Genomic DNA, 27,230 nt, shown 5'->3' with positions numbered 1-27,230 from the left:
TGTGCAAAAAGCAGCTAGTTGAAAATTTCAGCCACGGCAATGGAGGTTACTGAAAATGTTGATGTTGGGAATTGAACAGTTACCTTTATGATTCTTCGTTTTGTAGATTGTCTGTGATTTTCTAGTTCTGATTCCTTTTGATTGTGATTGAACTCCAGCAATCAGGGTGTGAGAAAGTCATTTTGTTATCGTATTTCCTTTCCTCTGGGAGCTAGCTAGCTGACTTCTAGCATTCAAAGTGAGAGAAGTTCTTTGTCTGTAACAAAAGGGTGACTTTGACTGTAACCTTCACAGCATGCTAATCTGGGAATGTAGAATGTAGGAGTAGGAGTTGGCCATTCGGCTGCTCCACCATTCATGGCTGATCATCCAACTCAGTAACCGTTTCCATTTTCTCTCCATATTCAGGAACATAGGAATTGGAGTAGGCTATTCAGCCCCTCCATCCTGATTCACAATTCAATAAGATTATAGCTGATCTGCTGTCTAATGCCATTTACCTGTCTTTGTCATATGTCCCTTAATAACTTTGCTTATCACGAATTTAAAATTAACAACTGACCCAGCATGCACTGTCATTTGTGGAGGAGAGTTTCAAACATGACCAAACTTTTGAGCATAGAAGTGCTTCCTAACGTCTCTCCTGAATGGTCTTGCCCTAATTCTCAATCTATGCCTCCAGTTTGAAACCAGTGGAAAAGGTTATTTAACCTGTCTTTTCCTGTTAATATCTTGAAGACTTCAAACAGACCACCCCTTAAGCATCTGAACTCTGCATAAAACAAGCCTAATTTGTATAGTCTCTCCTTAATCCAGATATGGACTAAGGTGTGATATCCACATCTGCTCACAATATTCCAAGTGGGATGTTACTAGGATGTTGTAAAACTGCATATAACTTCTGCCTCCTTGAATTCCAGTCCTCTAGGTATAAAGAGCAGCTTTCTTGATTATTCCACACTTATTTGTGATATTTTAAAGACCTTTGCACCTGAACCTCCAAGTCTCTTTTGACATCCAATGTATTTAACTTCATACCATCTTGAAAGTATGTTAATCTATCTTTTTCAATCCATACTGTGCAACCTCACACTTGCTTACATTGAACTCTATCTGCCACAGTTTTGCCCATTCACTTTGTCTATCAATATCCCTTTATAATTTCATGCTATCATTTACACTGTCTGCAATGCCACCTAATTATGATCCCTTTAGTCCAAATAGAAATATAGAATATAGGAAGCTCATAACCAGGCTGGCACTTATGAGAAACTTCAATCCCACTAACAAAGTCCAGTAACGTTGAAACTGACTTTTTAAAACCTCTGTCCTTGTGTATTGTTAAAAAGGAAAAAAAAACACAAGAGATGCTTACAGTTTGGGAGAGGTAGCTTGCTGTTGAGCAGGTGGGTGTCACCCTTTTGTTATCTTTGTGGTCTCAAGATCAGTCTGAACTCTTCCCAACCTTTAAAAAGCTGTTATTTGAATTTCTGTTCATATCTGTAGGTGTAACCTTCTGTGGGCCTCTCTCACCTCTCAGGCAGGTGCAACTAATTTCATTTGGGATTATGTTCAGCATGGACTGGTCGAACCGAAGGGTCTGTTTCCACGCTGTATGACTCTGTGACTCCATATCTGCAACCAGTTTTGGCTGCACCAAACTTACTTTTTTTCAAAAATTTTGTATTAAAATTGAAAATTTCAACAGGGCTTTGGGGTCCTGACCTGCGGTCATGATACACAACAAGTTTCACTTTGGGTATTAAATCCAAGCACACCAGGGCAAATGAAAAATGTGCAATGCTCATAGCTAACTATGAATGAAAAAGTTTTTAGTTTTCTGTTCACAACATAAAGAAGTAATATTATAAACTAAACCAATTATAAACTTAATTTGGGTTATGAAGTTCATCCTCATAAAACTGTATAATAATCTCGATAATGTATGTTATGCTGCTGATAGACGAAACACTGTTAACTGCTGCAATATTGGATATTAATTTTCTTGCTTTATAATTTTGGCAGAGGTTTGCCTATTTATACACCGAGCTGGAATTTGATTAATGTTATGCCAACAAAACAGAAGAGGACCCATCGAATTGACCCAAATGTGATGTACCAAAAATACTTTTAAGTCTAAAATAGTTTGATTGATTAGTTTGATTTCAATTCAGATTATCCTTGGTATCTAACATTGTGAGGGTGCTAATTACATTATCCCTGACACACCAAAATAAAGTCACATTAGTTCATCATTTTTGCATTTTACTTAGTCATTAGAAAATGGGAGCTTTTCTACATTTCATCAACTTGTCACTGTATCCTGATCTGGTGTTTAATGATCATCTGGATTTGGGTATGTAACCAATCCAAAAAGAAGCCAATCTAGGGAGAAGGATCACCAATCTGAAGTCTTCCATTATACTTGGTTCTCGCTTCAAAGATGCTGAACATTTCCAATATTTTTTTTATTTTGAATTTCCAACATTACGATGTTTTTGCATTGTAATGCAAAGCATCTAAGTATCACCTTTTGTAACCTCGTTTGAATTAAAGGGAACAAAGTTCTTTTAAAATGCATAATTACAGGCAATGGTTGACACCAAGCACATGGTTTAAAAGATACTTACACTGAAATAACAACATGTTGTTGAATTCATCTCTGAAAATGCAGCAACTTCACGCAATTAATTTAAATGATGAAGCAAAGTGATGCCATTTTAGCAAGGATGGCACAACACTGACAATAAATATTGTATTTGCAGCCATATTTACAAATCTACTATTCGCCAGAAGGTGCAGTGACAATTAGGAGAGCTCCATTATTTTAACACTAATTTCCATGGACAATTCTGGCCCAATGTAACAGGCAGTGAATTTTGTTGGGATCCATTTAAGCTTTAAATCACTTTTTTTTCAGGTTCAGTGGAAGTGGAGGAGAACGACATTTAATATGATAGATGAAAAGAAAAGTGTCATGTTATGCCACTTCCTTCATTTTAGCAATACCTGCATGTTCAGCATTGCCAGGATTCCTGAATGAGATTTAAAATGAATTGATGGTTTCCCAAAGGCAGTTGGCATGCAAAACTTTGGTTCTATATTTCTTTAATTGCAGACGTTTACTAGAGTGGAATTTCACCTGAGCAATACATCATGTCAACACTCTGCAGAAGATGTAGTTCTTTATATATTTGAGATATAAACTGCAGTTAGGGATATAGTCATTGTACGGACAGAAATTCCAATTCACTAAAAGTCTCTCCAGGAAGAATTTCTCAGCTGATAACTATCACCTGGAACACAAAGAGGCGTATGCTTCTGGAAGAATTCTCTCCCAACCTCAGCAGGAGGAATACAAATCAATTGCTATTGCACATTCACAGTGAGACAGAGAGACACATGAGGTATTCAGTCAATGCCTTCCTCTGTTTATCTAATGGAGGTATTTAAGGACCTGCTCAAATCACTGCCATTGATACCACACTATGTGTTTTTGACAGGTCTTGCTACTTGTACTCCTCTGTGCAGAGCTCACTCTAAGCAGCCCTGCTGAGGAAATTAAGATTTCTTTCATTCGTTTCTGCGAATGGGCATTACTGAACAGACCAGCATTTATTGACCATCTAGAAATGTCATGGAGAAGGTGGTAGTTAGTTGCCTACTTGAACTGCTGCAGTTGTCAAGGGGTCTGTACACTCATAGTGAAGGCAGTTTCAGGATTTTAACCCGGGTGGCAATGAAGGAATGGCAATTTGGGGTGAATGAGAATGGTGTGTGGCTTGGAGACAAAATTGCAGGTGGTAGTGCTCCCATATAGCTGCTTTCCTCGGTCTTCGAGGTTTAACATTCTCAACTTTGAGGATGGCACTGCGGCCCAGTGGTTTGCATTACCGCCTCACAGCACCAGGGATCAGGTTCAATTCCATCCTTGACATCCGTCTGTGTGGAGTTTGCACATTCTGCCTGTATCTACGCGGATGTCCTCTAGTCCTCCCGTAGACTAACAATGTGTAGGTTAGGTGGATTATCGATGAGGAGTGTAGGGATGGGGTAAGAGGTACATCTGGGTGGGATGGTCTTCAAGGATCAGTATGGATTTGGTAGGCCGAATGATCTTCCTCCACACAGTAAAGGTCTTATGAATTGTTCCATTGTGCAGTCCATGGAAGTGACCCTTTGTTTTAAAGCCGTCTGTTTGCTGTCTTTTATCAGGCAACACATTGTAATTAATAATGGCATTTTCTCCTAACAAGTGAATTTGTCTAGGTCTTTCAATTACACATCCAGTTATCAGGATGTCAAGTGAGCATAACACGCCTTATTTGATGTTGAATTATCATTAAATTGAAGGGCAGTAGAATGGGATGGCACTGGCCTGTGATCACTGACCAAGAATTGACTTGGAGCTTGATTGAAATTTGGCATGCAACATACTTCAGTAACATTGTAGGGATGGGAGACACATTCTGCTCCTATAAACTAGAAAAAGTGACAATGGATGATGTTTTATAATAGGGATTTTCCAGGAGACAGAACCAACAATTCAGTTTATTAGAGGCAGTACAAATGATTATGAAAATTTCACTGAAGATCTGTTTAAGAGAGTGCTACAGTAGAGTGTTACAAGTAAGAATAGGAGTATTGTAAGCTCAGAGCATTACTTGATGTTTGTGAAAAGCAACCCTACAAAACTATCAACAAAAAAAGGCTGGAATGTTTATCTTGAGTCAAATCAAAATCAAGCCAACTGAAATTTGTAGTAGACATGATCAGCGATGATACGTAAATATAGCAACAGCAAACACAACTCAAATGCCAGCACCTCCTAAAAATGCTGAAACCTGATATACTGTATAATGTGATAGAATTTGTGATTCAAATACAATGTGCAATTTGTCTGCAATATTTTTTTGAGAAATAATTATGCTGAGTTTCTGATCTTAAATCCTAATTTTGAGAATATATTATCGACAAAAGAAAATTCCAATTAATTTTGATCTGGTAGTTGGAAGATTTCATAATGCATTTCAACATTCTAGTCCAGTAAGACAATCACAGACATGTTTAACAGATGCTCAGCCTTTGCTTGTGTAAAAGTGACTGAAACATGTACAGCATTTAGCTTTGTAACAACATGCAGTTCCAGAATGTATGAACGATCAACCTCTGAAATAATGGAAAATACTTTTTTAAAAAGCTTTGGATCATTGATCAGCAATCATTATCCACAGCAGCTGAAACCTTTGCACTGTAATGACATATTGAAATATGACTAACACACAGGTGTGTTTCAAAGTGCTGAGATTCTTTGAAACTATTCACTGAGAATGTAATCCCTTTCTCTAAAGAACAAAATTCCTACCCTGGTGAAGAAGGTCCCACTTCCTCCTTTATGCTGTTCGCAAAATCATCAGTGGAAGCATCATTTAAGTGGTATCCTGTTAAAACTACGCTCTGAGAAGTAGGCAGTGGATCCATAGTGAGTGAGACATATTTCTGCTAGTTATTGATCAACTGGACACGACAGAAAACAGAGAAGGCAATAAAAATCCTTCCTTGCCTGGCAACATGGATCATTTCCATAATGAAACTCCACCCCTGCTATTCTGAACAGTGGGTAGGGCTAGTGCCTGAGAAAAAGCTTTCCTTGTTCCACGCAAATGGCAGTAAAATTAAAGACGCTGAGCTTAGAGCTTGCAGCTGTTGAGCTGTCATTACTGAATTTCTTGGTATTTTCCGACACTGATACATATTTTCTTCTTGACTTATGCAAATAAAAACATTTAGAATTGTGAAGGAAGCAGAAACTAAAAAGGCAATGCCATCATAAAGGACACACATCTACTGGCAATAAATATGAAGATTATTCTGTTCTTTTTTTATTTTTCAAGTTGATTTGTTAAAGGAACTGTTGTGCTTTAACTCAGTGACCTGGCTTGGAGGAGTTTGTGATTGAATATCATGAATGGAATGTATTGACATACACAGTTGAACTGTCCCAAGTATTGAAGAGCACTGGCTTCATTATATGACTTTGTTGATTGTCCTTCCATGGAATTTACTATAGTTAGTGAAAGTTAATACTCAGGAATGAAATATATTGGCTATCCTTATCAGAAACAAACACTCTTAGGTCATATTTCCATTTCCATTTGCAAAGTGGCTGCAAACCAGAGGGCATAGAGTTAAAAGTTTGGGGGAAGATTTGTAGCTCAGGTGCTCGTTGTTGTGGTTCTGTTCGCCAAGCTGGGAATTTGTGTTGCAGACGTTTCGTCCCCTATCTAGGTGACATCTTCAGTGCTTGGGAGCCTCCGGTGAAGCGCTTCTGTGATGTTTCCTCCGGCATTTACAGTGACTTGTATCTGCCGCTGCAGCGGACAGCTGGAACTGACAACCGGAAGCGGCAGGTACAAATCACTATAAATGCCGGAGGAAACATCACAGAAGCGCTTCACAGGAGGCTCCCAAGCACTGAGGATGTCACCTAGACAGGGGACGAAACGTCTACAACACAAATGCCCAGCTCGGCGAACAGAACCACAATGGCATAGAGTTAAGGCAATTGGCAAAAGATCAAAAGAAAACAAGACGATTGATTTACAGATGTGTGTGACTATGACCTGGAATGTACTGCCTGAAACAGTCGTAGTGGCAGATTCAATCATGGCTTTCAAAAAGGAATTGTACAAGCACCCAAAGAGAAAAAAGAAGGGAAGGGTCTGGGCAGGACACAGGTGTGTGACTAAATAGTTTTTTATTATAGTTTGTTGTCATGGACATGATAGTCAAATACCCCCTCTGAACTGTAACCATTCAATGATTCTATTTTACAAAATATAGCATGAAAAAGATTCAGTTTGAATTCTAACACAGGAAAGGTTATCCATAGTCTCCACTCTGGCAAACTTATTATGCACAGAAAAAGTTATGTAAAGCGTCATTCTAATTTACACTGTCTTCTATCTACAACAAAAACTTAAATCAAGCTAAAATCTAATCTGACATTTCACCTTGTGCTATATATGATTGTGCATTGCTGAAAAAACTATATTTTATTGAACTTTTTACTTGCACTCATCAGGATAATTTGCAAGAATACCATTGAAAGTGAAAATCTACAGTTATACTGTATGAAAGGAGAGTCAAATGATTTAGAGTGGTGTTGCCAGTGGGAATCCATCAGTTGATGATGATGTTAACTACCGAACTTTGTGTAAATTTCTATATGGGCAGGTTCCCTCTGCTTTGTCATGCATTCCTCTGAGAAATGAACTAATGAACAGCTGTTACCTATTTTGCAGAGTTGAAACAGATGTAATGCTTATTCCTTTTAATTGGTCTTGTATTTAAAAAAAAATTTAATTGAGAAAATGTTTTTAATGCCTACTACAAATCTGGCAAAGCTTTTACAGGTGCCCCTAGAAAGCATTATATCTGAATGCACCATGACTTGGTAAGGCAACTCCTCTGCTCAAGACCGTAAGAAACTACAGAAAGTTGTGAACACAGCCCAGTCCATCACACAAACCAACTTCCCATCCATTGACTCCACCTACACTTTTCGTTTCCACGGAAAGGCAGTCAACATCATCAAAGACTCCTCCCACATGGGTTATAATCTTTTTCAACCACAGAGTCAAGATGAGAATGCTGCTGTGCTTTTCCAGCACCACTCTAATCTTGACTCTCTTCCAACTTTGTCCATCAGGCAGAAGGTACAAAAGCTTAAATGTACATACCAACAGGTTCAAGAACAGCTTCTTCCCGGTTGTTATTAGACTTCTGAATGGACCTTTCAAATAACTCTGCAAGTATATTGTACTTTGCTCAAAAACTGCATGAATTCATGTAAGACTCTGTTATCTCACTTTGTAGATTAGAATCAGTCTAAACATTATGGCACAGAGGCTAACACCTTCAACATATTGTCTAGCTAACACCAATTGTTACAGTTAACCTGAGAATGCAACTTTTAAAAAAAAATGAAAGACTCTACATAAAATCAATGTATTTTTCAATGTATAATATCAGTTACGTCACACTGTAAATTTTTGCTATAAATTCTGTGCCTCAGAATTGTGGCCTTCACAACCACCTGATGAAGGAGCGGTGCTCCGAAAGCTAATGCTTTCAATTAAACCTGTTGGACTATAACCTGGTGTTGTGTGATTTCTACTGCCCCTAGAACATCCAGCACTGCATAGGAGGGTCAGTAACTGTCTCCAGTAAGCCAAAGTCAGGGCCACATCCTCACACTTACTCCATCTCTGCTTTTAGACCTACCTCCCACCATGGCTCTTGCTCCATCACTGATGTTGTTGCCTGCAACATCTTTCCTCACACCAAATCTCCCCCAGTCTCACATATCACTAACCCTGTGTGACGTCTGGGTAGCTTATGCACTCATTGAAGATACCTCACCATGTTTCGCTCATGTACGCCAGCACTAACTTCAGTGCCACCCACTTTCACACACTTAATTCCTCCCTTTCTCTCTTCATAAGAGAAAACAGCCCATCAGAGGGTACAGAGAGCCTGGGAGAGGTGCCCATCATTTGAGGAGAACATTGTGGCCCTGGCAGGAAAAGACTGGCATTGCTCCTGTGCTGGACCATCTGATTAAGTGCCATTCTTCATTCCACAGTAACTCTCACGTGAACCCCGTTGGCATTGTCTCACCATTGACTGCAAGGCCTTCTCTCGTTTTTGACTTGCAGGTACCAGCCAGATTTCCACCACCAGGAGCCAACTCCTCAAGGTCTGAGGAAGAGAGTACCGAGGAATCTGGGAAAACATTGGTAAGACCATAAGACCATAGGAGTGGAAGTAAAGCCATTCGGCCCATCGAGTCCACTCCACCATTCAATCATGGCTGATGGACATTTCAATGCCACTTGCCCGCACTCTCCCCATAGCCCTTAATTTCTTGCGAGATCAAGAATTTATCAATCTCTGCCTTGAAGACATTTAATGTCCCGGCCTCCACTGCACTCTGTGGCAATGAAGGATCCAAGCTGACTGGCTCTGTAGCTGGTTGAGGAAGAAACGTCCCAGGCTACTAGTACTTGGAGGGCTGCTACAGACCAGGTACCAGCTCAGCCCCAGGCAGGAGAGGACCCAGTTGTGTCGACAATCACATACCCAGGGAGGACTAGGCATAGCAGGCAGGAGTGTGGGGGAGCAATGGCCCTCGTTGTCCAGAAACTGCAGGAGTGCAACGAGTCATGTGGCTGTCTGGTTGCCTCCACAGACTGCCATGGAGAGCCAGGCCCAGCACTCTCAGGGTCTGCTGGAGAGGTTCTCATGTCATTACCACTCCTCCCGCCTCGCCCCGAGTCTTGGGTCCTCAGGATTGATGGTATGTAACGGGGGCACGTGGAAGTGACATGCATTCCAGGTGCCCCTTCCTCACACTGAGACAGGGTAGTGCCGGGCAGCACTCAGCTGGAGGAGGAACCACACACAGCCCATTCCAGGACACTCCAGAGGTGTCCTGGCTCTTCATCCTGAGTGCCCTTTGGATGTTCATGTCAAGGAGACTCCTCCGCCAAGCAGAGCCTCAGCCTCGAGGCGGCATGGTGGCTCAGTGGTTAGCACTGTAACCTCTCAGTGCCAGGGACCCAGGTTCGATTCCAGCCTTGGGTGACTGTCTGTGTGAAGTTTGCACATTCTTCCCATATCTGCTTGGGTTTCCTCCAGTTGATCCGGTTTTCTCCCACAGTCCAAAGATGTGCAGGTCAGGTGGATTGGCCACACTAAATTGCCAATAGTGTTAGGTGCATTAGACAGCGGGAAATGGGTCTGGTTGAGTTACTCTTTGGAGAGTCGATGTGAACTTGTTAGGCCGAAGGGCCTGTTTCCACACTGTAGGGAATCTAATCATATCTGACCCATCCATATACAAATGCCACTCCAGCTGCTCAACCAAACCTCCAGGGCCAATGGGCTGTCAGCTGTAAATCCAGTGAACACATTGAGATCCTATGGGAGGGAGAGGAAAAAAACATTTATTGAGGACAATTGGTGGTGTAGGGTTAATCTACTGTATATTATTTAACTCTTTCTTATAAATGGCTCTGTTTTAACCTTTCATCTATTGTCGATAAGTGTGATGCTGGAAAAGCACAGCCGGTCAGGCAGCATCCAAGAAGCAGGAGAGTTGACATTTCGGGCATAAGTCCTTCATCAGGAATGTGGGGTGGGAAAGTGGGCTGAGAGATAAACAGAAGGTGGCTGGGGCTGGGAGCAAGGTAGCTGTGAAGGCAGTAGTTAGATGCAGGTGGAGGGTGAGGGTGATAGGTCGGAGTGGAGAGTGGAGCGGTTAGATGAGAAGGAAGATGGGCAAGTAGGGCAGTTCAGGAGGGCTGTGGCTGACCATTTCAACTGCCCCTCCCACTCTGCCAAGGACATGCAAGTCCTGAGCCTCCTCCACCACCAAATCCAAGCCATCCAACTCCTGGAGGAAGAATGCCTCATTTCCGCCTTGGGATCCCCCAACCACACAGCATCCATGTTGTTTTCACCAATCTCCTCATCTTCCCTCCCCCCACCTTATCCCAGATCCAACCTTCCAACTCAGCACCGCCCTCTTGAATTGCCTTACCCATCCATCTTCCTTCCCACCTATCTGCTCCACCCTCCGCTTCAATCTATCGCCCTCACTCTCCAACTGTATCTCCTATTGCCTTCCCAGCTCCCTTTCCCCCACCCCCACCCTCCTATTTATCTCCCAGACCCCTTCCACACCCCACATTCTTGATGAAGGTCTTATGCCTGAAACGTTGATTCTCCTGCTTGTCAGATGCTACCAGACCGGCTATGCTTTTCCAGCGCCACACTTTCCAACTCTGATCTCCAGTATCTGCAGCCCTCACTTTCTCCTTCCATCAATTGAGGAGAAAGTGAGGTCTTCAGATGCTGGAGATTAGATCTGGAAATGTGTTGCTGGAAAAGCGCAGCAGGTCAGGCAGCATCCAGGGAACAGGAGAATCGATGTTTCGGGCATAAGCCCTTCTTCAGGAATGAGGAACGTTCCTCATTCCTGAAGAAGGGCTTATGCCCGAAACGTCGATTCTCCTGTTCCCTGGATGCTGCCTGACCTGCTGCGCTTTTCCTTCCATCAATTGGCCTGACTGACAGTACAGCCCTGAATAAGACTGTTCCAGCATTAGACATGCCTTCATGTCCATCCAGGATTTACCATGAATTGATGTCAGCGTTGACAACCTGTTGCAGCATCTGGAAGCAAGATAAATAATGTCCTTCTGACACTCATTCTTGCCGTGGTCTCTGTGTTTGAATGCATTGGTAGAAATGAAGAAGTTAATGATGTCTGGGGCTGGGAACTGCAAAGTAAACAGTGGGGGTAATGCATCAGGCTAGGCAGGAATTAGGGAATCTGCAGGTCTGAGCCTGTACAGTGTGTGGGTGTGTGTGTAATGTCCTTTCCCTTTAAACACCTCAAGATGGGATCTTGCAGCCCTCTCCCTCTCAGATTAAAACACTGAGCTGTCTACTCCAAATATGGCCATAGTCATTTTCTTTCCCGTTCCATACTTGCAATTTGCAGCATGGTTGAAGGCAAAAGTGAGTGCTCTTTGACCAGCAGCTTGCAGCATTTGCCTCTGTCTATTGGGGTGTCCACAAATTCCAATTCTTCTTCCTTCCAGCTCTTTTCATAAGCCCATAGGCTTTGTAACTCCTCAGGTCCCCATTTAATCCTGCACCTGCCCACCTTCCAATCCAACCCCAGTCCCTGGCTCATGAGATGGCCATGCCAGATGTGGTCCTACACTCCTCTCCCACCTTGAAGCTAGCATGCTCCTATCTGTCAATAAATCCTTCTTCCACCTTACCTCAGTGCCATTCATGCTTTATTGAATAGTACTTGCAGATACTGTTGCCCCCTTCTTTCTTAAAGCTTGTCCCAGTCCTGAAGAATAATTTTCTGAATCTTCTCCTCCTAACATTAGCATACCCCCTCATTGGTGTCTCCCCTTTGTTTGTGTGGATGGAGCCAATGGATGCACCCTTGATTTAAACAGACAGCCCCTGAACGAGAAGTGTCCAGACTCCTGACTTGTGACTGAACAGGTACCCAATGACGTTAGCACCAAGTCCTGGACAGGATGCTATGGAGCCACAGGACTGACTGTCACCCACTGTCTGGAATACAGAGACACAGAACCTCCTGACCATGTACAGCCCACCTAGGTGGCTGACTATGGCCAATTCACTAGAATGCTGTGGGAGGCAGCTCTTGACTTTCTGTGCTGGGACCTCTAACCAACAGGTATCTCCATGGACTTCAGTGAGGGCAATGTCCTGTGCAAAGCTCTTTAGATATTCAAACGGAGAGGTCATTCACTTGCTCATTGTGTAGAAGAGATTCACTCAGTCAACTATTCTAGTGAGACATCAACCAGTTCACATGTGGAAAGGCCAATTCAGCTGTACTTCATGTGGGAAAAGCATCAAGTATTCATCTGCCCTCCTTGAGCACCAGCGAATTCAAAATGGAGAGAGATCATGCATCTACTCTGTGTGTGGGAAGGGATTCTCTCGGTCCTCTAACCTAGAGGTACAGAAGTGAACAGACAGATGGGCCTCTGCTGTTCTCAATGCTGTAAATCACATTCTGGATTGTTAGTCTGACAATATTTTGACTTTGAGACCTGGCTGCTTTCACATAGAGTACAGATATAAGATTGATTTAGCACACTGCCGTATAATCACAAGGTGCGTATCTCATGGGCTGAGGACTGTTGACCTCTTCCCATGACAGTGTTAGTAGACACGACAAGGCACATGGATGCTGTGAGCATGCAGGATGACACAAAGTGTGTGAGCTCATAGGGAGTGAGTGAGCAGCCCTGGGATGTGGCCTGGTCCAATCTGTGAGCTGGGTCCCTATCCCTGCACTCACAGCATCCCTGGTGCAGCCTTTCAATGTGAGTTGCCATGCATTCTGTAATTCAATACTTCCTCAACAGCCTGCAGATGGATAGGAGAGATGTCTTGATGTTTGTGAGGGGTTAGCAAATGGTAGGTCCATTCACCTGGTGTCGGTGAATCATACCCTGAGATGCTGCTTGGACCAAACCAATATGGAGGTCCTCATGGAACAAACAGCTGAAGACTCCATGTTCATGTTCTGGTGTCTTTGTTGAGTTTTCTCGATGGTTAGCTTGTTTTGCTCACTTGTAAGATAGGAAACTGAATTTTAATGAAGCAAGTTTGAGCATTAACAAGGCATTTAATAAGCAATAATCTCCTTTAATTGGTACCTTGTCAATGAGAAACTTACCACTCTGGTTGTTACAAGAAAAATGGATGAAACGAGACACTCTTGATGTCAAGACAGAATTTATCAGACTTCTCGTTGGATCCTTCCATAAATCTCACTGTTGCCCACATCACTCAAACCTCAATAAGGTTCTGCCCAAAGTTTTCTTAAGTGAAAAACAAGGAACTTCACTTTCTACTAATCCAAAGAAAGAAATAAATAAGCATGTCATCATTAGATAAACTGATTCTGAAAATGAGTCAATGGACTCAAAGCATTAACTCTGCTTTCTCTCCACAGATACTGCTGGACCTGTAGGGATTCTCTAGCAATTTCTGATTTTGTTTGCTTCAGGTCTCCAGTGTCCACAGTTCTTTGTTTTATACTCGACAGAACAATAATATTAGGACAGATGGTTTTATCCTCGGACTTGCCTCAATCTATGGTCAGATTATCAATGGAGTCACTTAAGGTTAGTATATATATTTTTTCAAAACCATTTTAATTCATGGAAGCTCTCAGCTATGACAGGACTTGGAGAAGTTAAGGCTGGAAGTGACAATTCATGAATGAGATTCGTTGAGATGAAGTACTGTCAACTGTAATCAACATTTCAGAGTGGAAGTAAACAGGTTGTGTGATGGAGTGGATATTGAAATTTCTGAGTAAAAATGATATTGAAATTATTATTACATTAAATTTGAAAGAAGGGTGGGATCAATGACTAAATTGTAAATTTTCTGGTACAGAACAGAAGAGTTTGGTACATTTTGTTGTATTTATCAATTGTGTATTGACAAATTCCATGCATCATTCTTAAAACTCAAAAGTTATACAAAGTCACTATTTGCTGTTTCTTTCAATTTTGAATCATAGCACATTACATGGTGGTCTTAAACATTGACACTCCAGTAAAAGTCATCTTCCTCTTCCTGCTCAAATGGTTTTCAATTAGGTTGCTTCCAGCTGCTTGAAACAAGGAAAATCAGAAGCACAACGCATACACTTTTAATACCTGTCACTGACATAACTCACGTTACACTCAGTTGAACAACAATCCTATAATATTACCAACAAGAACAATAGCACTGTACCCTGTGCCGGATAGAACTCTGCAGGAGAGCTTAGTATGATTGAAAAGCACCTTATGGCCAATTTTCACTTGTGGCCCAACAACATGCTATGACTATATGACAATAATGTTGGATTCAATTGAAAATGCCATTTTGCAGTTGCTAATCTGGAGGTTATTTCATTTCAGATTCCACTAGAGCCACACACAAACTATGCAATTACATCCTTTTGTGAAATGGCACAGTCAAGCATTAATATTTACACAATATAGCAAACTACTAATCAGATCCTTTTATTATTAACAAGCCTTTGTTCTTTTGTAATGAGGATTCCATTACTCTCCTGTGGAGGTAGAAGAACTGAGCTTTCCCTTGCCTTGTCTTGTAACTTTTATTTCTGGTTAAAGTAGGCCCCCAAGTTGAGGTAGTTTATGTCATAAGGAAGCAAAAGTTGAAAATGTGTAGAAATGCGCCCTTCTGGTGTACATTTGTCATACCCCAGCACAAATACAGTGGGAGAGTTACAACCCTAGACCAGATCTGTGGGCTCCTTACCTTACCCAGGAGCCTCCAATTGCCTCAAACAAAGCCATTGGTGCAGGTTTGTTTGGGGATTTTCACACATCCTGCATTTCTCAAAGGCCTGTAGATCATTGGTCAGATATTGAGCCACGGTCTAGTGCCCAGCTTCATATAGCTGAGATTGACCTAAATTCTGATCCCCCCCAACCCCCACTCCCATACCCCTCAAACTCCCATCACCTTCAATATTTAGGAAATCCTTATAAATAGGTGCATTGGACGGATCCAATATTTTGAGAGACAGAACCAACTTGCCTCTCGACCACTAAACATTGGCTGGACATTCCAGGTTTCCCACTCTTACAAGAAACTAAATATGCTCTTGATGAGCTATATGGCAGATCCTCTACTGACCTTAAAAAATTTGTTTAGGTTGGCCATCCAATCAAACATATCTTATCAAACATCAAATCCAAAAGAGGATATTCTCTGTTTATGCAGGGAGTCAGCCAGTGAGGCAGTAATCAGTTCATGAAACAAACAGAGAAGGCTGGAGAAGCTCAGCACATCTGGCAGCATTTGTTGGGAGAGAAACAAAGTTAACATTTTGAGTCAGATATGACTCTCTTCAGAACTGAGTTTCTCCAGAATTTTCTGCATTCATTTCAGATTTCCAGCATCTGCAGCTTTTTGCTTTTATTTGTGTGCATACATTATTCCTCTCTTATAATCACTAACATAGCAGCATTAAGATGAGCCATGAAGGATTCCCCTGTTGTTAGTGAGGTTTTATTGGATTGAGCTGCAACTTTTCAATAGAAGTTTAATCGACATGCCATTAGCTCTGTAAGGTCGTATAACAATTAAATGTATTAGCTCAGAGCTGTTAATTGAATGTTCATCTGTAATGCATGTTCATAAACATGAAACACATTGTTTCTGGCTGAGAATATTTTTCCCATTTCCATTCTGGAAAGGACTTTTTTTTATTTGAAGGGCTGAAGTTTTATTTCTTGGTACTTTTGGAAGGACCCGAAGGGCTTTTGCCCGAAACGTCAATTTCGCTGCTCCTTGGATGCTGCCTGAACTGCTGTGCTCTTCCAGCACCACTAATCCAGAATTCTATTTTGGACTAGACTAAACCCCCTTCAAATATATCAAGGAGATAGCTTAGACCTTAACTTTTATCTTATTTAAAAGCAAGTGTAAGATGCTGTGTTCCCGATGTAATTTGATTGGTTACATTACTTGGCTTTAAGCAAAACACATTTTATTCTTACATTATAGTAAAAAAAGAATGAACAGAACTTTATTGAAAAACTTAACATAATAACAGATTATTTAACTACTAAACAGTAACTGTTCCAATATAGTAACATCTTATAAACACCCCCTTGGCAAAAGCAAATTCAGTGAAACAGATTGTTTCATGTGCAAATCTGGCAACAGAGAGATCTCCAGCTTTTAGCTGTAGCAGAGGGAGATAAAGCAGCTTTTACAACCAGTTTCCAAAACCCCAATAACTACTGAAAGCTCAAGTAAAATCTTGATTCTGTGGGAGCATACCTCCACCCATTCGTGCTGCTACTATTGTTGCAACTAGAAAAACTACACCCCTAGATCTGACAAACTGTTTACTTTATTGGTTTGGAACAGACCTCTCAGCATGTCTGTCTCAACCTCTCTTTATAAAAAAAAGTAGACAAAATACACCTCTTAAAACCACAGTATCATTGCACTTGGCACAGGAGAAGCAAGGGAAGAGTTTTGCCCTCCTTAGTGTGACATGAGAATGACTAAAAGCTTAGGAAAACACCCTGACTGAAGAAGTAAAATGTCACATTCTCAATGGTGAGAAACCTTTTGCCAATTTTCCCCTCAGGTCTTAAGTGGAAAATTGAGAATCTCACCATTGACTGGCAGTTACCTTGTGTCCGTTTATTTGCATTTATTAACACCCCAACCCACCTTATGAATATCCACCTCCAATCCTCCTCACCTTCACTGATTAACTCGATCCATTCATTCACTGCATAAGTACCGGCAGCAACAGCTCATCAAATGTTTGTCTGGGTGGTCAAACAACTAGTTCCTCACACCAATGTCCCTGTGTTCTCAATGGCCACAATCCTCCTCGACCCTGCATCCACATAAGTTGGCATTGGCAAACAACCAGCCTCCCCACATCTTCATGCCTGCTTTTGGACCACATCTCACACCACTTCAGTTCTTCAACTTTACTTTAGAGTTTGCTTCTGTCAGTTTAGCATCTATGCAGAGACACACACCCATCTCAAGCATACACACAGTATGCATCCCATAGCTCTTAGCTTACTTTAATAGCACTCACCCACTTTGCACTTACTTGGAGGCAGCTTGCCTCTTCAATGTCACATTGCTTTCTTAGTGCACATTCACTGACTTCAGCGCTGATATATGGGCTGTCAACTTCTGTATGGTTCAGATTGATTTTTAGCACAGAGGAGAGGTAGGCAATTGTCACATATGGAGCACTGAACAGTCAACAAAGTGGACATTTCACTGTATTGCACTGTGCCATGACAATGCCACACCTCAGGTATGTGTCAGCAATTTATGCAGTAAATGCTTTGCATCTGCCTCAAGTAAATCGCCATGTGTGAAATTCAAAGGGAGGCAGGCCTTAGTGGAGTCAAGGGGGACTATGACTATGCTCAGTCACAAGGTAGCACCACAGTCAGTCAAGAGTCTTGTGCCAATTTAAGTCCGGGGATTGGGCCACTATCAGTTAGGCACTTGGTCCTATCTGAGCCTGGAGATCAATGTCCTTGTAGTTTTGAGATTGGGCCACAATCAGACATGCAAGACAAGTACAACCAGTCAGTGATTACAGGTAGGCTAGTTGGAGTGCTGTGTAGAGATCACTCAAAGCGTTGGGTTATTGTCATTTGGGACTATCCTGCTATGACAATCTAGGGGTGCAGGCCACACTGAGTCCTGGAATTTGGTCAATCATGGTCAGAAGGCTTATAAAGTCCATGAAATCCAGGGCAAAGCAGACAACCCTAGTCTGGGGATAGGCTTCATTATGTTAGGTCACTGTGAGAACAGCTATAGCGACAGGTGGCAATTTTAGATAGAAGGGTGGTAAATGGGTGCAGAAGCTTCAGAAGGAATACATGTAAAGTGTTCCTGATCTATTCACGAGGAGAGTGTAGGGTCAACAAGGGCAAGGGTATTTCCAAACTCATGAGCTCTGAGGGTAAAGTGAGCACATTAATTGTGATAAAATGTGGCTCAATGGAAGTGGGAGAAAGGCCACAATGTCACTGGAGCCACTGGGACACTTAACTTCAAAGGAAACTTGAAGGATGGGGATGAGGCAACAATATGCGAGCATTAGAGGTGAAGTTTGCAAGTCCCTGCCCTGAAATGAAATTGGAAACTGACTAGATCACAGGTCAACTGTAAAATAACTGCATAAAATAGCTGACTAAGTGAAGTAAGTTACTATTGTTTTCTTTGGGGACAGAGTAAACACTTTGGAGTTTGAGGCGTTCTAATAATCACACCTCTGCTGCAGTAACAGACCCTTTGGCTTCAATTTGTACATTTGACAGGTCATTCATTGTTCAAGAATGCAGATAAAACATTTATGACCTCAATTGTTCCTGCATGATGTCAGCAAAACAACGGTAATGACAAGGGGCTTTTGAACCAACACCTGAAGCTCTTACTTTACAACCACATTTCATAGTTACCACTGGAAAATAATTTGTCACAACTACCATATTCACACACTGAACAGTAAGTATGCAAGGTCTCTGATGCGGAAGTATGTCTTTTAATGTGAAGAGGGGAGCTATCATTGTTACTTACCCGCAGAATTCTACTCCCAATCTAAAATGAAGATGTTGTTGTACAATGCACAATTGGATAAGAGAGTCTCGAAGCAAGGGACACAATTCTCAAGTTATGGGGTAGACCCACTTCAGACTGATAAGCAACATTTGTGATTGCAAGTTCTTTCACCTTTATGATGTCTGAAGAGGCTGCTCTCTCTCTCTCTCACTTGACTCTGAATTAACCCTCACCTCCTCGTGTCTTGCCATTGATAATGAGATCCTATGCCTACCTGGACTTAAAACATTAGCTTGTTCCCTCTTCGTGGATGCTGCCTGACCCACTGTGATCTCCAGCATTTATTGTTCTCACAGTAACTGCCAAATCTGCCAAGGTTGTGAGTGGAACTGGTAATCAGAAATTGAATCACACCAATGTGTTTGTGTTGACTGTAGCAATATGCAACAATGTGAAATAGATCTATGGTGCTAGCTCTCAGTGTGATGTCTGCATGTTGTTGCTATTCCTAGCTCTTTTTACTTTTTGAAGGTTAACCTAACTTAACTCCACTCGAAACGTTTCATTCCCGGGGGGGTACATTGTATTACACGCACATGAAGATTGGTGTGATTGTTTCCATGTTTTGACATACTCTAGGGACTTGGGTGTTTAGGTCATTCAAAGCAAGAGGGATTATTATATTTAAGACAGACCTGCACTGTTTCTAATCTACTGCGATATTCTTCCATCAATTTGAGACAAATCAGTTCCAAGTAAAAGACCTTATGTTTCACATGGTAGCAATGCTCTCAAAATGGATTTGGCAGAATTATTGACATACTAACCCCTTTGCTGCAATTACTATTATTTTTTGGAAGGGCTTGCCAGCGAGCAGGGAAAACAATCAACAACCACATTTAATCTGTGAATGGGGGTCATTTCATGTGGCCTTCCAAATTCTGACTCGTCTGACTAAAAGACCTTCAAAGACTATGCTTGAAAATATTATTGTGAAATCAGGAGGAACAGGAGTGCTCCTCTGGGCAGAGGGGATAGAATTTGAGCTTCTGCAGCCCTTGCATTATCACATTCCAGGTTTGCACACTATTACTTTACAGCCAGCTGTCTCATGTTGTATTGATCAACACTTACAAGCTGCCAGCAACTCAATGGTTTTATTTAAGTAAGTTCAAGAATATGAAATAACTCCTCTTCTGAGCTCTATATGTAGGCAAAAAGAGGGTGGCTGGTGCATTTTGCCCATTGGCTGCCCAAAAGCTCTCTCACCGTACCCACCTCCCAACTCTGATGTACATTTTAACTTCAAAAAGACTCTTTCTAATGTCATATTCTTAACAATAAAGAAAATAGTATTTACTGTATTACTTTCCCTGGTGCCAAATGCAAATATATTTGACACAGGGTGCTGAACCAATTGTGCACCAGCACCTGAAACAAAGGTATTTGCAGTCTCTCCCTTTGGCTGCACTTGGAGGTCTTATTGTAGTTGCATAGAGTTTAAAAATAGGTCAAGGTGACCTCTTTTGCTTCTTAAGTCCCAGTGAAAAGTTAGTTTTGCTGTTATGGGAACACTGAATGTTTAGAAAGAAGAAATGTTCCCTTGCTGTGCTGGGACAAAAATTATATTCACGGATTAGCTATTTGTTAAGACGGAATACTTAAGTTACACCAAGACCACAAAAATTATTTATTTAATCTGTGGCTAGATACTAATCCAGTTTGCTGACTTCATTGAATGTGCCTTTGTCATCCACTATGCAATTTGAAAAAAATCGTGAGTAAAAAGAGCACTTTTAAGGAGTACCCCTCAAAGTGTTTATTTCCAGAGTTACCTCCTCATTGTGCATCAGCATTTAACATTTGATCTTCAATATAATTTTGAGAGCTAAATGGAAGCGCTATAAACAATCATTCATAATTTGAAAGCACCATTCTTATCACAACTGAAACACAGTTATATAAGACCTCAATTTTTAAAAAAATCAATGTTTTGAGCTATATCTTAGTATTAGAGGGGCAAAGTGATGTAAATAAAATTAAAAATAAAAGGTGCATTGGAAATAATCAGCGCCAGTAGAGAGAGCAGGTCACTTCATGGCTTTATTGTGGACTCTGTCAAAATGAACCATTGAAAATAAGTGGGCATTGTGACATGACATTCACAAAAGAGGAACAAAGTGATTGATAATTACAGAGATGTCAATGAATGGGTTAACAATCTACAAACTGCTTGGCAGAAAAGCACAATATTGTTTTGCCATATAAAAAAGATCCCCCCTCAGTAATGTCAGGAAAAGACACTGAATTGAATAATTTTGTCAAAATGTCATTTACCAGGGGAATCATGGCCACAGTCCATGTTGAGTCTTATACATTTGTCTGTTTTTCAGCTCTTTAACTGTGCAACTGATCTTTCCTGCACTTGGCTTGTGCTATCACATGACAGGAGAGGTAGATGTGCTTGCCATAGTTAGGACTTTGGAACATTCATGCCACTGGTGCCAAATTTCAATCCTAGCTCCAAGGTATTCCAGGCGTTGTTAGTCAGGGACACGCCTTCACTCTCTGCTGCACCAATCAGGCAAAATGGGGTGAAAGGGGCTGTTTCATTGACAGGGAGCTGGAGGTATTGGCTTCCGAGGAAGTCAGAGGAAGGGCAGTGCTGTTTCCTCCAGACTACCAAAGATGACCATACTACCATGGTCAGCTAGTCTTGATGGAGATAAAGGCCCGAGTCAGTATGGTGTCCCAGGTTAAACCAACACCCAGAGGTACCAAAAGAGGTTTGGTGAGCTTTTGTGTTCTGTAATGGTAGATTCCACCAATTTGTCTCTGTTACCTCTTGCTCTCAGGGCTACCATCATTCACTCTAACTCTGCATTTCATGACTCTCACCCACCTTATCTCCACAAACTACTAACCCTCCCTGTTCTCTGCACTTTCTATTCATTCACTGGGACGTGTTGCCAGTCCTTCTGCCCTTACTTCACCATCTCTTCCAAGCACTTCAATCAGACTCAATCCCTTCCTTTGCCTCATTGCAGGAAGAAAATGTCGCATAATCAGGGTGAGAGGGCGATGACCAGCAGCACATGGTGGACATTAAGTTCTTCATCCCATATGAGAAGGAAATTCTGGAGTTGGCTGAACAAGAGTGTGACTGTTCATGTGGGAATGCTGTGACTTCCATGGGCAACCAACTGTGTGAGTTTCATTGTGTTGTGCTGTTCTGCTCCCTCGTTAATGCTTGCGCTATCTCATTCTCATCTTGAAAATCCTTTACTTCTTTCACAATGAATCCACTCACTTCTCTTCTGTAGGTACACTAATAGGACCCAACGAATGACTGAGAGAAAACAGACACCAATGACCCTTAACTCAACCTTTACCTCTGAGGAGAGAGCCATGCACCCCTCACAGGATGCAAGAGCAAGGTTTTCAGATATACCCTCCACCAACTCAGAGACAGTCACCTCATTCAGCTCTATTTCTCGTTTAGAGTCGGGAGCACATCCAGTGCGTGCATGTTGCCACATCTCCTCAGCTGGTCAAGGAAGAAAAGCCCCAGGCCACTGGCACTTACAGAGCTGCTGGAAACAATTCACCTCCTGAACTCCAGGCAGGAGACAATCAAATGGTCTTGGTCACTAATCATCAAAATGCATAGACAGGCACAGGAACACAGGCAGGTTTGGCAGAGGCAGTGAGTAAACTGGATTAAAGGATGAATGTGTGAATCATGTTGGTTCTGAGAGATTGACAGTTTGTTAATCACCATGGAAACGCAGGTCCAGTGCACTCAGTGCCTGGTGAATATGCACACAAACCCATGTTCCAACCTGCTAGACATTGGTAATGAATAGTGACAAGGCTTCTCGATCTCATTCCGGGTACTCTTCCCTCTCAGGGAGACAGGTTGGTGCCAGCAGGCACTCAAAGGGAGAACACCCAGACACAGTATCCCAGAAACCTCCTCTCAGGACACTCCAGAGGAGACCAATCCTTACCACCCCCAACATCCCAGGCCTCTGATGCCAATGTCTAAGGAAGTCCAAATCGAGAAGGATGAGCTTGTATCTGGGCAGAATTCCCGTGGCAGGCCTGGATCCTGTAGGCCCATAGAGTTCAGCAATGACCAGCTGAGTCATCCAGGCTAACAGGACCAATCACAGAGCAGGATCTCGCCAGTCCAGCTACAGAAGCTGGGACTGCAGTTAGATGTAATGGAACGAATGGGAAGAAGATGGTGCCTTGCTGAGGGCAGATAGGTTACATTGGTGGCAAATTATTATAAATAATCCTGCACGTTTTTGTAAATATGTGTTCACTCAGATTGTTAAATGTCTGTTCTCCACTCTTTGACATTTTGGGACCACATGAGACACTAGCAGCTTCTTCAGACTTTCTCAAGGTTTAAATAAATTGTAAAGGTTAAGCATTGGTCATTTCTCCCAAACAAACAATTTCTTGACTTTAGATAACGTCAGATATCATAGATCCTTAAACTGTTGTGTTGTTGATTGCCGCCAAAGAATTACACTTTCATGTTGCTCACGCTGAAACTGAAAGCAATGTGCAGGGATAACAAAAGGGCTGGCCTTGTCTCACCCATCTACACATACAGCCACTCTGTGAGTGCATGGACAGAATCTGTGATGATGCTGGACTTGTCTGCAGGCAACAGTTCACTCTGTCTTTCAGCTTTTCAATGGACTGCACAGCTATTCAACACTAGGTGGTGCACAATGGGAACTTCACATCTCCAATCTCCTTCTTAGCACAGTGATCTGCTGAAAGAAGCCACACGAAATGTTGCATCGCTCAGATTAATTGTTGTCCCACAGGAATTTAACAGTCTACGTGAATTGTGAAATGTTGAAGGCTAACCCAATGATGAAAGGGTGAAAAGGAGGTGCCTCAGACCTACTCCCAATCCGCTGCCTGCCATGAGGGGCTGCACTGCACAATACTTACTGACAGAAACCTTAAACCACAGCACCACACGAATTCTCTCCCCTGTTTTACTGACTACTCACATTATCCCAAATGGTGAGATACTTTAAGGTAGATCAGCCAAAGGTACCATGCATGCAATAAGAAAATATTTGTCAAGAGAAAAGTTCAAGATGTACAGGAATAACCAGGCCAATATCCACTGTGGATTGACCACAATATTTACAGGTGGTTGCCATATCACCAACAGAAAGTAACAGACTAGCTTCTGTCTGTTCTCTCTCACTGAACAGTACATTGGTCTATAATAGTCACTTAGATGTCCCTCCCAGTTAATGTCCTTAGAAGATTACTCTCAGTCAGCCATTTTTGCCTGCATCCAAGACAATTCTTCCTTTGCTAGTTCCAGTTGGGAAGGGCACAGCATGCCACAATGATGTAACATATCCTTTCCGGGTTATACTGCAATGACCTGCCAGGATAGGGAAGATATCAAACATTCATCTTAAGGAGTTCTCTGATCTGATCCACAATGGACCTGGTGGAAGCGATGGACAGCAACATATCACCATTCTGCATCATTCTAAAGGTTTTGTAAACATATCATGTCTCCCAGTATTGCCCAAGGACCTTAGAAGGAGGCAGGTTTCTGTGAATGCTCCAGTCAGTAAACATCATGGTAACATCCAGGATATGTGGTGCAGATCTCCAAAATCTGGCATTGATGGACATGGATAAGCAGGACATTGATGGATTTCAAAGTTGATGAACTCTGCATGTTTATGTTAGGGCTCTCTTGGAGCATTGGGGCTGCACTCCAGAGCACCCAATACCTCAGGGGAGCTAGGGATGGTGGAGAATCTCCCTGCCTGAGCTGCTCAATTCTCCTCATCATGAGGAAAGATATGAACAGATGAAATCTGGAGAAAATGAAATTAGTGACATCCCAGATGCATTATGGGCTGAAGAGTGGGAGATGCCACTCAAATTCCCAATTGCTCCTTGGAGGAAGCTGCTGGCATAAAGCTTTGGGGCACCAGTATAATTTTGACAGGAACCAGGTTAGATTGGCCAGCTAGGGCTTCCACATGCAGGTCCTGCTCCAGCAGATACCACAGTCTGGGACATCCTTAGTCTCCACCTCAGGGGTTCTCCGACAGCTGTAGATAATGGCAGAGAGGCCTGTAGGTGCAGGGTCAGCTCATTATCCTCTGCCACCTTGGGAGAGGTTAGCTGCCACTTCTCCCTCTTGAGGATGTGCAGCAGCAGCTGGATGTTCCTGTTGAGCTAGGCTTAGTGAAAAGCTATAATTAATGTCTTTTTCTGATTGCACTTATTCTTCAGGACTGACAGTAGCCCAGTGCCTAGTCTGCAAAGATACTGATCCCCAGACTCTGGATGGACCAAGAGCCTGACTAATCATAGATAATCCCCTGAACTGAGATCAGATCAGACCCTTGACATCAGAAGCCGCACCTTCTGACTGACCTTAGTCCCCTTCTCCCTCCGAGTACCTGGACCCCTTAACTTTCAAGCATGGCCATTTGGTTGAAGCACTTGAAGTCTGTTTGTTGCTGGCACATACCCTGGAGCTGTAAGCAACTTTTCCACCCCATTAACTGTTCAGTGTTCTGCATAGTGGCAGGGTCCGTTTCTCTCTCTCCACTAAAGAGCAATGCAAGCCAGAGAGGCACAGGCAGGCATCCTCCACATCACTGCAAAGTTATTAAAGTAAGCTAAGATGCATTCTATGTGTGTGTACCCCTGTGGGTAATATGACATTGCAGAAACCTGCAAATCACAATTGTCACTGAGGTCCAAAGTGTAGTCCTGACATGATGTGTCAGTGATCTGAAAGGAGTCGTGATGTTGTGCTGGGGCTGGTAGTTTGGCAATACCTACATATGTGGGTAGATGTGTGTGAAGATAGAAGAGGACATTGTCCATAGATTGAGCTGAAAAACAGTGAAGGTGACGGTGGAGTTGGCTGAAGACCCGGAGAAGCGAGTGGTGAGCCGCTGCCTCTGGGTAACCACCTAACCTTCCTGTCAGGAATTGCTGACAACCAGGTTTTTTTGACAAAAGAGGGTCGATTGGGAGCTGCACAGAAATGAGGTGAGATGAGCTCATAGTGAGATGCAAATACATGAAAATAAGTTCATCACCACTCATTAGCAAAATTTAGAACTCACTGTTTAAACCTGAATGGGACAATTAGAATTCCTGATATCAGGAATGTGATTTTTGTCATTCTATCCATATTTTCACAACATTTTTTGCATTAGACCACATCACTCAAGGCTCTGAAAAATTCCACCTGGAAACATATTATGAAAGGAAAATAAAAACAATTCAGCATGAGAGTATGAAGAATTTTTTTTAAAAAGTTGCAAATTCAGACAATTCAAAATGTAACCAGGAAATTCTGGAAACCTGCCACTTTGCCAATTCCAAAAATAAGGTCCTAATGATGGACATTACTCTCAGCTGCCTGAATAAACTACATACAAAATGTCAATATTTTCCAATCAAATACCAACAAGAGCAAATTCTAGCACTTCTTGAAACAGAGAAAAAGGAATACATAACTCTAAGTCTGATGTTAATTAAAGACAACCTTCAAACTGGAATGCCGTGGACATTGACAAGAAATGTAAGGTATAGCACATGAAGTTTGCATTGGAGTTCAGTTGGAAAAGTATTGAAAGCTACAGAAAGGTAATTCAAGTGGAAAAAGAGTTGCAGGAGAGTTGGTTGCTGCAGAGTTGGGTGGGACATAGTGGGTGGTACTGAAGTGCAAGTTCATAATGAGTTCAAGTTCAAACTCATGGACACAACAATCATTTAGTAAGCATTTGTTATGACCATTGCAGGAGGAATAAGCTACAGGCAGTCCCAGGTTCCGTTCTTGAGTATGTTCCTAAGATTTGTACACAATACAGCACAGTATAAAATAGCATTCATTAGTAGGAGCAAAGGTGTTCGTAAGTACGAGTGCTGGTAAGTCAAAATTTTGTAAATTGGGGACCACCTGTATGTGCACTGTGTATGAGTATGTGAAAATGGAATACACATAAACTGTTAACTCATGTGGAGAGTGTATTTGTGAAGCTGGACAATGGTGTAGAAAAAGGGAATTAAAGAATGCTGCAATTGCACTGCAACATGTCAGCATTGAAAAGGTGGAAGCTTGGGATAGTGAGAAAAATTTCATTGTCGGGGCAGCAGCAGTGTCATGAATGGAGTAAAGGACGACTTAATAAACATTTGTGTGTTATAGTTGACAATTAGTATGTCAGTATGCTTATGGAATAATTACTGTATGATAGCATGTAATCTGAGGTCAAAAAGATTTTATACTCTTATCTAACCTCAGATGACTGAAAGAATGCTCCTCTGTTGTAACATAATAGCTTAATGTTAACCCAGACACCCTATGTGCTTGAGGAATGAAATGTTTGTACTAAATAGTTGGATTAAATATTTATTGGATTTTTCAATAACATCAGTTTATTTATAGATTAGGCATTAGCCACCAAGGAAACAAAGAT

The 27,230-nt window shown here is 41.9% G+C and overlaps 1 protein-coding gene across 3 annotated transcripts in view; it reads right to left on the bottom strand.

The window, feature by feature from the left end:
- The window catches only part of arhgap18 (Rho GTPase activating protein 18), a 133,923-nt gene that overhangs the window by 84,321 nt on the left and 22,372 nt on the right, over positions 1–27,230 (bottom strand). The window contains exon 1 of one of the 3 annotated variants that reach the window (XM_043683611.2): positions 5,366–5,762. The exons of 1 other annotated variant lie outside the window; for it this stretch is intronic. In XM_043683611.2, coding sequence (XP_043539546.1) covers positions 5,366–5,481 — 116 coding nt within the window. In that variant the 5' untranslated portion in view covers positions 5,482–5,762. Of the gene's footprint in view, positions 1–5,365; positions 5,763–27,230 lie in introns of those variants that run through there. One more of the 3 variants, XM_043683627.2, reaches the window with a different exon arrangement.

Source organism: Chiloscyllium plagiosum, unplaced genomic scaffold (assembly GCF_037043375.1).
Source record: "Chiloscyllium plagiosum isolate Xiang-an unplaced genomic scaffold, Cpla_swu_hap1 HiC_scaffold_3, whole genome shotgun sequence".
Classification (NCBI taxonomy): domain Eukaryota; kingdom Metazoa; phylum Chordata; class Chondrichthyes; order Orectolobiformes; family Hemiscylliidae; genus Chiloscyllium; species Chiloscyllium plagiosum.
This window is presented reverse-complemented; position numbering and strand designations above follow the sequence as displayed.